Genomic DNA, 13,316 nt, shown 5'->3' with positions numbered 1-13,316 from the left:
ACTGCCATATCAAGCACAAGTAATCATTACGTCATACGCTGCCACGGGACATACGCATCAAACGACCCGAGTAACCACAGTATACCACTAATCAACTCACAAATTACATATACATATATACATAGAGGCATGTCCTTTAATCACGTCATATCTTCATCACGTCATATGCTACTACGGGACATACGCATCAAACGACCCAAGTAACCACAGTATAGCGCTAATCAACTTACAAATTACATACCAACACTGAAACATATCTTTATTACGTCACCATTGGGAGCCAGTTATACCAGTTATACCCTGGCATTGGTACATATCTTCATCACGTTATATGCTCCTATGGGACATACGCATCAAACGACCCAAGTAACCACAGTATACCGCTAATCAACTTACAAATTACATATACATACCGACACTGAAACATATCTTTATTACGTCACCATTGGGAGCCAGTTATACCAGTTATACCCTGGTACAGGGTATAATAATTCAATATTGAAACCGTTACTTCAGAGAGGCTGAGATTTGAAAGTTCGTAGCGGTCGACAGTACTGACCGGAACTACTTAATATTGACCAAAACTATAGCAGAACTCCCACTACGGGACTCAGGCAATCAATGAATACAGTTGCAACCACTATATTAATGGTATTTCATACAACTTAAGTTTTAAAAAATCGGAACTATACCTTTAGCATACCATTTTCTGAGATAAGTAAATGAGCACAAATCGAGTATCAGTTATCCCAATGCTGCGTTTTTTGGTCAAATTCCAAATCTGATCCACTCGGATAGAGAACCCTGAGTTAACACTGTCAGTGACAAAGGTGGAAACACATAGAGTAAGCAATCTGGCCATGGGTGTGCCAGAGCATCCTGTTCCTGTCCCATTGGACTAGATGTCTCTGAGGGTGATCCATAAAGGGCCCTTTAACCTCGGTAGAAAGTGTTGAAGTGCTAGAATTGTGGACTGTGTAATTTCTTGTCTCGTCCAGAGCCCTCACAGCTCTATGGTCACCACCACCTCGCGATGCAAGGGGATTGAACCCGAGGAGACACCCCTGAAAAGATATGCCCTGTCTCACTATGGCTGCAGTGTGAGGACTCGGAGGCAGTGGCATGGACACTGACTCTTCTGGACGGTAACCGGAAGACTCTGCCCAAAACACCCCCTTGTTTTGTTCGCGGACAGCTCGCCCCCAGCGGTTGTTGTACTCTATAAGGATAGGGGTGTGTCCTCTCCTCCCAGCGCCGGTTCCAGGATGAAATGACTAAGGGGTCAGTCGAAAATTTCGAGGGGGCACACTAAGTGTTTTTTTCTATAAACAGCTTTTGTCCCCACACGTCTCAAGATTTGCCATTGACAATGAAAGGGTAATTCAGATCAAATGTCTGCTAAATCTTGTCCCCACACTGAAATTACGTCATCCCTCAGGTGTGATTTTTGAGGGGCGCTAGCCCCTCCTATATACAGCTTTAATGTTTGTTTTTCAATGATGCTTGTTTAAGAAAACACCATTAGACAATGAAGAGAAATTGAATGTTTGTTTTGAGGACTAAAACAGATTGTGTATAGAACGTTTCACGCAAATTGCTCAAAAAACCAGGCAGAAAATCAGTAGCTCCACCCTTTGGCCATTGGCTTCGCATCATCACATGGCCCTCTACCATATTCCCGAGTTTCACAAGAACCGACTGCACGGTTCAGCCAGAACTGCTAGTTTTGGCGGAAAGAGAAGGAGAAGAAAAAACCGGACAAAAACAATAAAGGGCCAAGTCCTTTCAGGACTGCTGCTTGGTCCTTTAATAATAATATATAATAATATGCAAGTAATGCATAAAGGAAAGACTGTTGTACCAATAAGTGGAACGTTTTATTGGAGGTCACTTAAAATACTGTATTTCAAACAGAGCCAAAAAAGAGGTGCATTTTAAGCTGCTAAACAACATTATCCAAGTTATCCAACTAACAGTATTATATCTACATTTGCAGAAATTCATAACTCATGTTCATTTTGTGCTCAGTAGAATCTATTCTTGTCCAAACTCGTCACGTCACGTCAATCTGTGTGCGTCGGTTCCGTTACATTATCACGTGAACTACAAACCCCACAAAAAGCACAATGTAAACCCCGCCCGCGTCGCAACGATTCGTGGTTTCGGGCCAATCACTATTCATATGTTCATGACGACTTACGACGGTAACCAGTGAAAATTGGCCTTGTAGTTTCTACGAGGTTTCCAGGAAGTGAACACCCCACACTACCTCCCACCATAGAGCCTCCCACATGTGTGAGAGCCCCATGGAAGAGAGCGGAACCGGTCGGAAAGGCAACGTCACTTTTCCGACCACCGATTCATCGAGCTCGGCAGAGTAAAAAAGCCAGAGAGCGGAGCGGTGTTATTTGAAGGCAGGTAACGTTCAATAAGTTAACAACATAAAAACTCAACAGATGTATACACGTTTGACAGCTGGATAGTTTTTTTTAGAGCGCTTCGTGAGGTCAACAAAAGAACTGGCCGGGCAAAGAAGTAGGTCGTCGTTGTCAACTATTGTTAGACAGTGAACAGGGTGGACACTAGGGCCCGGAGAACACTCCGGTAGGCCTGGGGTTTCCGCGCACTTTACTGCCAGAGACACCCAGGGCTGAGTGTTTCCTTTACGGTCGGTCCAGCAGCCAGCGACTGGGTCAGGTGCCTTCACGGTCACCGCGCCGTTAGTTTGGAGAGGTAGTTTGCCCGTTATGACAGCCTAATTTGGACTAAGGGGGACATTGGGTCTATGTTTGCTGTCGACCCGGCTACCGTGACCACATTATTGTCTGTCGTTGACCGTTCTAACCACCACATCTCTGCTCTCTCTCCAGGTGCTGAAGCGATTGCAGCAGAAAGATGGCGGACGACCCCAGCGCGGCAGACAGGAACGTGGAGATATGGAAAATCAAGAAGCTGATAAAAAGTTTGGAGGCTGCCCGTGGGTACGTGGGATTCACTGGGGTCCGGTGTTCCACGGCGGAGCCTAGCTCAGCTTAGCCGTGTCGACGGGCCTTTTGAAGACGGCCAGTGTGTGTGCGCGGTTGGGTTGAGTGTGGCTGAATTTGGGAGTGGTAGCTTAGCTTAGCTAAAATAGATACTACATCCCATTGATCGGGGGGACGGACGGGACTGTCAGTCGCTCTGGTTGGTTAGTTGTTGTTGGTGATGACTGTTGTGTGTGAAGTTGAGGCCAGGCTTTGTGCAAATGTATTGACATGTGGCTTAAATTAAACTAGAGTTATCAACGATATTGGCTGGCTAATATCTATGTTTAATAGTGGTGTGTAAATACATGTCTACTGAGATGTATTTGTTCAACAGTAAAGTGCATTATAAAGGAATTTAATTATTATAATATAATGTCTACCCTTTCAAGGATCCGATAGAGTACACAGAGTTTAAACACACTGACTTCCTCGGTCATTGTTTGTCTCCTGCTTATCACAACAACATTGATCTTAACAAAATGTATAGCAGTGTGCACTGTGACTTTTACCGTGGCAATCATTAAGCCAATCGTATTACGATCGTCCGAGCTATAGGATTTAGACTACCCGTAGCTAACTTCACTGACTTGTCCATTAGCCATGGCTAGCTAGCTTCTGTCGCAATGAAGAGACAGAAGTTGAATCTTTGGTTGTTAATGTTTGGGGAATGACAATCTAGAGAATGTTGCCTCATATAATCACAATATGTTACTCATCCGTCGGGCTAATGAGGCTCGCATGGAAACGTCATCCTTGTAAAAAATACATTACAGGCCGCTGTGTGTGTGTGTTTCTCAGAACAAGAAAGCACGTTGATAGAATGGAAGGCCGGCTCGGCTGGCTAACCGTATGTTTCCATATGGTCTAATCGCACAACGTGACCATTATGTCAATTTGATGTTAGCAACTCGAGAATTCGTGACAATGTTTGTCCTAACGTTACTTTAGTATTCCGAGTACAGCATGTTTCTCTTTTTTTCTACGTGACTCAATCACATTTCTTAATTGAATGTTGTGTTGGCCAGTAGCCACATACTGGTGAAGTGGAAATAATTTCTAACCCGGACATATAGTCATGACATAGCTGATAGTGATAATGGAGCATGTGGCCCCCAGTCGTCCCCGGGAGTTAAATGTTAAATGTGGGTGTTAACTTCAGTGGCTAACAGTTTGCTCTGCGACAGCTTGCCGTCTTGTATTGCGCAGAATGTGCTGTCCTGTGCTGTCTGCCATATTACGATAGCCCATTTGCCCTATATTCAAGCAGGCCGCCTCTACCTGTGTGTGTGTGTGTGTGTGTGTGTGTGTGTGTGTGTGTGTGTGTGTGCTGCGTCAGCTGTATGGTTTGCCTTTGACAGGTAGTGAATACAGACAATGTGGAGTAGTGGAACTTTGGTGCAGTCCTTCCTTGGTGTCAAGGGCACATTGTATATTTCCTAAATGTAATCCCACCGTTCAGTTAGTGATGTGGTAATGGGCAATGAACTCTTGTTGTTGTCTTTAAGATAATACAAAAGTAAGATCAGAGTGCACTGAGAAATGAAGAAACTCTGAAGTGTCAGCTTTCAGTTAGTGGGGCCAAAGATTTGAACTTGTTTTTGTTGTGGCTGAAGGTGATTATGACTGTCATGTTGACACGGATAATGGATACTTGCTGTAGTTACCCATCCCCTCTGTATGTACTGTTACCACTTAATTCACAGCTAATTGGATACTCCCGTGCGTGTACAAGATGCACAAGTATAAATGCTATATGCATGTGTGTCTGTCTGTGTGCGCATGCATGGCTGTATACAAACAATTTGGTGTCTCGATCCTTTTTCGATGAATTGTGCAGCACTAGTCTAAGGCAGTGTCTGTGTAAGGCAGTGTTTGAACCTAGGTTTATGTGTCTAGAATGTGTTCTGACCATCTGTCCACTATGTCTCTTTTTAGTAATGGCACCAGTATGATCTCATTGATCATCCCCCCTAAGGACCAGATATCCAGAGTGGCCAAGATGTTGGCTGATGAGTTTGGCACTGCCTCCAACATCAAGAGTAGAGTCAACAGACTCTCTGTGCTTGGAGCCATCACCTCTGTACAGCAGAGGCTAAAACTCTACAACAAAGGTAAAGAATGGTATACCACATTATGAGCTTGCCAATTTGATGTTTTCGGTGTGTGACACTGATACGACCGTATAAGTCATAAAGTTGTAAATACAGGAATCCCTTTTTGTATTAAACTGATGTTATTGTTGGTGGCAGTTTGTTTTCAAACAGGAAGTAAACAAACTTGACAAGCAGAGAACAAACTTAACGTTTTGCCTTTAAAAAAAAGTGCACACTATCAGCTCCCAGGAGATACATTTTATTGAAGACAATGTTTTGACCCTACATGGGTCTTTGTCAGGTCTGACCTGTTGAAAGTGAACAGTGTTGTGATGTTAGTGAGAGTGCAATCTCCGCAAGACATTTCTATCTGTCTTTGAATTCTGCAAATATTCAGATGTTACTGGTTCTAGGTTGCGGTAAATCTGTAGCCAAAGCAAAAAAGTTTTAATTTAAAGTCTTAAATGGTTGAACATCAAGAAACCTCTTGATTGACTGGTTGGATACAATGTTACATTTTTTTTGTAGATGGCTAACGTGAACATGAACAGAGAGTGGGCATACAAAGTTTGACCATATTGGGGAAATCTTTTTAACTGAGCATGTGCTATATACCATCTATTTTTCTGCGATCTATTTTTTGAGGGGCGCTAGTCCCTCCGTCTGGCTTTCACTTGTGACGTCATGTGGCAGCCAAGTCTATGGAATTTTAATGTTTGCTTTAAGCAGGCCACAGAGAAGATTGTGTGCACACTGCACATCTCAATGCCTATATTTAGGCCAGGTGCTGGATGTCAGGCATCAAGGCAAACGTCAAGGAAGAAAAAGAACATCTGCATACTAGTTTCTAGAGCTCAGATACTTACTTTATTTAGAGGCAACAAATTGCAACGTTTTGACCTATGGTCTTCATCAGGCAAATATGCTTTAAGCAAGGCCCCCTGTGATGTCATGTGGCAGCCACAGTGGCACATCACACATCTTATTTGCCTAATACCTGTTACCCATCTAATCTTATGGCCTCTTCAACTTCTCCCCTGGTAGTCCCACCTAATGGTTTGGTGGTGTATTGTGGCACAATTGTGACAGAGGAAGGCAAAGAGAAGAAAGTCAACATCGACTTTGAACCATTCAAACCCATCAACACCTCCCTGTACCTCTGCGACAACAAGTTCCACACCGAGGTGAGATTCTTTGCCTGCTTGTGATATGTGTGTGCATGTGAGTTTGGGTGTATGAGACAGTGTGTGTTTATATCGCCAATCTTTTTGTGTCTTTCTCACATTCTCACTACCTACTTGCCTCTTCTCTCCTTTCCTCTTTACCTCCCCAAAAGGCATTGACAGCCCTGCTCTCCGATGACAGCAAGTTTGGATTTATTGTGATCGACGGCAGTGGGGCCCTGTTTGGAACACTGCAGGGCAACACCAGAGAGGTTCTGCACAAATTCACTGTTGACTTGCCCAAGAAGCACGGTAACTTTTTTACTTAACTGTATAACCGTTCCATGGCAACGCATATGGGCATAGCATAGCTTTTCTTTCTTTCATGACATGATTTAACATTTCACACAGTGGTAATTTTGCGGTTACTTGCTGTTATACACAAGGGTTATATAACCCCACTCAATCAGTTTCCCACCACCCATGTTTGACAAAAGAGCTAAATAACCCTTTTTGAGGGGCGCTAGCCCCTCCTTTGTCCAGCTTTGAGTGTTTGTGTAAACACAAATCTCAAAGCTGCAAACATTGTGTTAACACAAACATTGAATGCCATTGACAATGAATGACCAACTTTGAGTGTGTGTGTAAACACAAACATTGAAGATGCAAATTGTGATTTTGAGATGCTCGATAATACGTAACCTTTTGTGTTTCTATCTCTCCATCTCAGGCAGAGGAGGACAGTCAGCTCTGCGTTTTGCCCGTTTGAGGATGGAGAAGAGACACAACTATGTGAGGAAGGTGGCTGAGACTGCAGTCCAACTCTTTGTGTCTAATGACAAAGTAAACGTAGCCGGGATGGTCCTGGCTGGCTCAGCCGACTTCAAGACTGAACTCAGCCAGTCTGACATGTTTGACCCGGTACGTGTGTTTCCTTACTCTTATCTCAAGCTGTTTGTGAATGTAAACCACTACCTAAAGCCCAAAATTGACCCCTGTTTTATGTAGTTTTGTAATATACTTGGCCATAATTTACTAGTATGAAACTAATTGCTTTAAGTAAGCGTGCAGGAAAAACTGTCTCTTGGAGGATTTGCCCTCCAATACATGGCTTTTGAAATTACGTCATATGGCAGCCAAGTCTATGGACTTCTTAATATTTGTTTAGAATACTTATGACGTAAATCGAATGGCAGGTTTGTTTAGGGGCAGCAGTTAAAACAAACGTCATGTGGCTGACATACTGTAAATGGGCACATTACATTTTGGAAAATATAATTTGACATTTAGGTGTCCACTCTTGCCAAGCATGGGTTATGGCCAAGATGGCAAGTATAGATAAACATGAGACACATTTTCATGCTGTTGTGTTGAAAGTAATTAAATATTACAGTGATGGCAAATCCTAGTGTGAAACTTGTTTTGCATTGGGCTCTGTTCTTGAAATGTGCATGGCTTATGACCATTTATCATTGGTCCATATAATAATTAGTTGCCTCTAACATCATTAACTTTAATCTGCTTTGTAGTTTGCACGGATATCTTTATTATATTCATGGGTCACTGAAGTTCGTTTAAATTCTAAACCTGTATGTGGAAATTGAAGCACAAGCTTCGTCAATTAGGCTCTGCAGGATTTAAACTAGGGGTTTGAGGCCAACGCTGTGTATCCTGCTTTATCCTGACAAATACAATTGTTGTTCTGGGATGGGAAGCCGGGCACAGAGGGCAAACATTTTCACTGCTCAAGTGACTCCTACGGGCTGGGAGGTGCCATGCAAATAATGCCCCATAGGAGTAGGATGGCGGAACTATATCCTCAGGCAGTGGCAGAACAAATGTGGGGATGATTCATTGGCAAAACAAAAAATGAGTTACCCCAGTCCAATTACCGTTTAACAAATCCAACCGTTCACTGCCATTGACGAGTATACTCGTCTTTTAATGTTTACATTGATTAAGGTTGGTCGTGGTCCTATGCTACATTAATAGCGGTCAGTAAACAGGCAATGACCTGGGATCCAAGATGGCTGCTGGTTGCTGTTTTGCCTTTTTGAAGTGCTTTTATCTCTGATTATTAGCACTTGTTCGAGCCAAATCTTTCAGGAAACTCCAGACCACATAAAATCTACTGAATGTTCAAAGTTCAGGTTTTTTGGGTGCAAATGAGCTCAGAAAACCTAAAAAAATAAGAATTTTGAAAACTCACCAGACCCTTAATACCTGCCAGTGAACGTGTGTTAAAGTGGGGATTTAGATTTTCGTGTATTCATTTAAGAGGTTGAGTGTTTGTTTGTTGCTTGTATATGAATATACACAATAGTTTGTCCTAGTTTCTGTTGCCGTAAAGTGCTATTTGGTGCTTTTGAAGGCTTTCTTGAATTCACTTAAACAGCCGCTTCAGTAGACGCTTACACTAAACTTGGTTCCTTATGAAGAGGTTGAACAATTCCATTGTTTATGTGAGTGCAGAGGTTACAGGCGAAGGTGCTGAAGCTGGTGGATATATCCTATGGGGGAGAAAATGGTTTCAACCAGGCTATCGAGCTCTCTGCAGAAGTCCTCTCCAATGTCAAGTTCATTCAGGAAAAGAAGCTCATAGGTGGGTGTTAATGTACATGTTTACATATCAGGAAAATGTTTTTGTCGTTTCTAAATATGAAGCAAATCTTTTTGTTGTGTTGGTATTTTCTTAAAGCAAAGTATATGTTGCTATCTACTGTACATGGCAACAAGAACCCCAAAAGGGGTTCCCGTCTTGAAAGGGCGGTTCCTGTCCTAAATGGGTAAACAGTACACTAAAATATGTATCTGAAAACATTTTAGGTTTTATTGGATAAATAAATGTGGGTATTCTAGGTAAATAAGCAACGTAGTAACATATTAAATAAACATGCTTCAAACTGCCCCGCTCTTTCTCCCTCAGGCTGCATGATATAATATGCAGGCCACAAACATGGCCTTCTAATGCTTTCCCATAGCCCAAGGGGATGGGAGCTTCCGATTGGTTTAGAAACATACAGGCTAAGTTTCAGACTGAAACTTGAAAGGACAATGACAAAAGGCCATTTCACCAGGTCTTTACATTTTTTGGCTCATTTGTATGCAATAAAGGTGCTATTAATCAAAGTAATTACATGGTAACTAATCGGGCTCCCTTGCCCCTACACGTCTCACAACCCAACCGGTCACGACAGAGGGAGTTCTTCCGTCCCACCATTGGAGGATTATTGTGTCCCTGTAAAGTATGGTCTTGAACCGCTTTACTGTATCTAGTGCCATGAGATTACATTCTGTTGTGTATTAGCACTGTATAAATGAGATGAAATTGGCCCCTCTGCAGGGCGGTACTTTGATGAGATCAGCCAGGACACGGGGAAGTACTGCTTTGGGGTAGAGGACACACTGAAAGCCTTGGAAATGGGAGCAGTGGAGATCCTCATCGTCTACGAGAACTTGGATACTATGCGCTACATTCTTCGTGTGCACGGCGCTGAGACCATCGGACTTGAGAATGGTACAGACGGACACACATACATTGACATAATCCTTTGTTGTCTCTGTTATTGCCAAGAATAAGTGCCATGCAAAAATGCAAACTCTTTTGTTTTTGTCTCCAGATGAGAAAACCTTGTATTTAACGCCAGAGCAGGAGAAGGACAAGTCCCACTTTACAGACAAGGAGGTAGGCACAACATATACGAGCACACAAAATAAAATACAAATACAGTATATATCTTTGCTGTCGGGCAGATACCAGCTATGTCCAAAATATTCTCAGTTTTGTGGTATTCTCATCACTTTACACAAATACAGCTCAAGTTGAGTTAAGAGGTTTTTGACCATTTGTGGAAATTGGTCTTTTTTCCGTCTGACTTTGTCATTCTAATCAATGGGCTACAAACCACCTCACTCCACAAGTTAGTTAGGTGGATTGACCGACAGTTTGAGGATCCAATGGAGTTAAAAGGTTTAGTCAGAAGTGCTTTTTTAATACTTTTCATTTGTTCAATATTTGTAAAAACCCACACACTGACAAAGGGTGTTCAATAGCACTAATTTATTAAAAAATAAATTATGAGTAGCTCCTGCTTTCCGCCCGACAATATATATATAGTAGACTCATTGATGTCTCTCATTGCTTGTGTTTCCAGACAGGGCAGGAGCATGAGCTGATTGAGAGCATGCCTCTGCTGGAATGGTTCGCTAACAACTACAAGAAGTTTGGAGCCACGCTGGAGATAGTTACAGACAAGAGTCAGGAGGGGTCTCAGTTTGTCAAGGGCTTTGGAGGCATTGGGGGTGAGCGCTCCCTTAATATTGGTTTTATGCTATATATGCCATGGCCAGAGTTTATTTGAGGCAGCGGTAGTGGTTAGTAAGCTGCATGATTGGCCCCTTGGGTTAAAGATGGTACAAATTTATTTGAATTCAATTTATTTGACAAAATACTTTTGCGAGTCCATCTAATGTGTAGAATCTTTATGATAGAGATATTGATGTTGAAAAAAATAATTGAAAAATGGTGTAGGTTAATAATTTGGGAATAATGTACATTATTTTCATTACATTTTTTTTCCCTCTGTGACCTGTATGTTGGCTGAAGTATTATGTATTTTATTCACCATTAATAAGAGATTGAAGTATTTTGAACTAAAGTTTAAACTCCCTCTCATCTAGTGCGGATTAGCTTAGTCCAGTAAAATAAATCTTTAATGATGCTATGATTGCTATGACACATTGTCTGTCTTTTTAATATATTATATATTTTCATTCTCAGGTATTTTACGGTACAGGGTGGATTTCCAGGGCATGGAGTACCAAGGAGAGGACGATGAGTTATTTGATCTGGATGACTACTAGGTAGTCTGGGACTGATACTGGGAGGAAAAAAAAGAAAAGGAATGAATGAAGAAATAAGGAAAGAAAAATGCCACCTCTCTTTTGCAGCACGTGAGAGGGGGAGCCGAATTAACAGACAACACTTTCCGACACCAGTTGTACACAAAAACATGCAGACACATGTCATACACACCCATAAAAAGCTCACACAAGCTGAAGAGGAGTGAGATTTTCTTTCAATCCAGAGAGGGAGAAAGCCCCTGAATAAATCCCTGACTTATAGAGTGCTGGTTCCTTCCCCTAGTTGGATTGAACTCAACTCGTTTTTGTTTCTTTCTTCTTTTTTTTTTTCTCCCTGCCATTTTGAACACAACAGCAAGTTCCCAGAGCCCCTGCTGACCCACACAGCCCGGACTGAAGAAGAACTTTGGACTCACTCCTCACATATAGAAAATATATTTTCCTTTCTACCTTTGCCCTATCTCCCTTCTATGCTTTCTCTCCTCTTTTTTTGCGCATTTCATTTTTTTACTGGTAACTGCTGCTGTTGTATTTTATGAGAGTGGGGGATTTTTTTTTACCTGGGTTTCTGTAGAGACAGGGGGACAAAGTATTAAATTTGAACTGCTGAAAACCATTGCTACCTCCTTATCAGCTGTGGTCTCAATCCTGTGGAGTGTCTGTTTCCTCCCCAAAGGGACTGACCGTTCCCTGCTCTCCTCCAACGCATGAATGTGATAGTCCTGTTTGCCCATTAACGAAACATAACTGGTTGTAGGGGAACTAACTGTCACATTGAATCATCCAAATTAAAGGAATATTTCCTCCAAAGATGAAAATTCTGTCTTTCTACTTGCCATTGTATGCCAGTTGAAACACAGGTGACATTTGTCTACATAAAAGGTGGGTTGCGGGCACAATTATGTTGCGTCCTTCTCTGTGACAACTTTTTGTTTGTTTAAAAGAGGCCAAATGATCATTAATGTGCAACATAATAGCCTTATGAAGTAAAATGATTGCACTGGAAAAATACCTATTTAAATTACACTTGTGCTCCCTTTACACAATGCAAAATTGCAGACTAATGCGTCTACATTAGATATGCAATAAATTAGAATCTAAATGTATACATATTTTCCTTTGTGGTCATTTGACTTTGATTATGCTGCACAAAGTGTATAGAGTGATTTTATGATCATTTTTACTCTTGAGTTTTGGAGAAGGCTGATACAAATTTGTTCTTGCAACTTTTGTTATGTGGACAAGGAACTTCACCTGTGTTACAGTTGGCATACATAATGCCAGAATTTTCTGTTTGGGTTCAACTATTACTTAAACTTTATATTGTAAGCCAGGTTGATATAAAACCTTAAAAATGTCAAATGTATAGTGCCAATTCAGACTGTAATCGGTATAGATGAAATCTTTCATTTAGAATTCTATGCCAAATGGTGTTGCTGATTGAAATGCATCTAGACATCTCAATTGTAATGGCAGTCAGTACCCAGAGTGGGTCAGCACTTATATTTGTCAGGACATGGTCATGACTCTGATTGGTTCAAAGACGTAAAAACCTGTAAATGTAATATACAGGGCAATGGATGAGTGACAAATTCAAGCCAATAAATTTAAAGCAGTCGTTGTCATTAACACTTATATTAAGTTCATGAGGAGAAAGGCTTCAAATGTGAGCAAATGAGTGGAGTAATTGTAATGCTGTGCCTTATGCTTGACAGGAGTTCAAATTTTGTTTAAGTATCTTAATCTTAGATTCATTACAAGAAAGTTAAGTTCATATGGTTTTTATAACATGTAATTGGTTGAGAATGGTCTGTAACCTAAACCATTCTAACTAAAATATTAGTCACTGCTGAAAAGTTTGGTCATATATAATATGAACACTAAATCATTCATGTGTATGATTTTTTATTTTTTACTAGCATCCATTTCATTTATTTTTTAAAACTTCACTTCATATCACATTAAACGCGACATCCTGCAGCATCACGGTAAAGCTATGCGGATGATTGATCATGCCTTGGTGTATTCCTCCTCAGGATAGCAACAGCATCCTCATCCGTTTGCCCTTTTGTTTGTGGGAGTCACCGGGGAAGCCTTGGTACCACGGTAAGCCAATCAATAAAGGGCAACGCAATTAAACCAGCCCCTTTTGACAAAATCCGTCCAATCGG

General features: G+C 41.4%; 1 protein-coding gene across 4 annotated transcripts; it reads left to right on the top strand.

Annotated features, from left to right (window-relative positions):
• The first annotated feature begins 2,235 nt into the window (after window positions 1-2,235).
• On the top strand, window positions 2,236-13,125 carry LOC306940721 (eukaryotic peptide chain release factor subunit 1). Of its 4 annotated transcripts, none has more exons than XM_079525861.1 (11): window positions 2,236-2,418; window positions 2,871-2,981; window positions 4,962-5,137; window positions 6,164-6,303; window positions 6,456-6,594; window positions 7,013-7,203; window positions 8,755-8,884; window positions 9,626-9,799; window positions 9,903-9,967; window positions 10,437-10,584; window positions 11,063-13,125. In XM_079525861.1, the coding sequence occupies exons 2-11, from the start codon at window positions 2,896-2,898 to the stop codon at window positions 11,143-11,145; spliced, it is 1,332 nt and encodes a 443-aa protein (XP_079381987.1). In that variant the 5' UTR covers window positions 2,236-2,418; window positions 2,871-2,895; the 3' UTR covers window positions 11,146-13,125. The 4 variants fall into 4 exon arrangements, with proteins under 4 accessions (XP_079381987.1, XP_079381985.1, XP_079381988.1 ...); XM_079525859.1 differs by having other exon boundaries at window positions 2,237-2,414; XM_079525862.1 differs by lacking the exon at window positions 2,236-2,418 and adding an exon at window positions 2,436-2,535.
• The last annotated feature ends 191 nt before the right edge of the window (window positions 13,126-13,316 follow it).

Source organism: Electrona antarctica (assembly GCF_951216825.1).
Source record: "Electrona antarctica genome assembly, chromosome: 1".
NCBI lineage: Eukaryota > Metazoa > Chordata > Actinopteri > Myctophiformes > Myctophidae > Electrona > Electrona antarctica.
The sequence above is the reverse complement of the archived record's forward strand: the minus strand, read 5'-3'. Positions and strand labels throughout refer to the sequence as shown.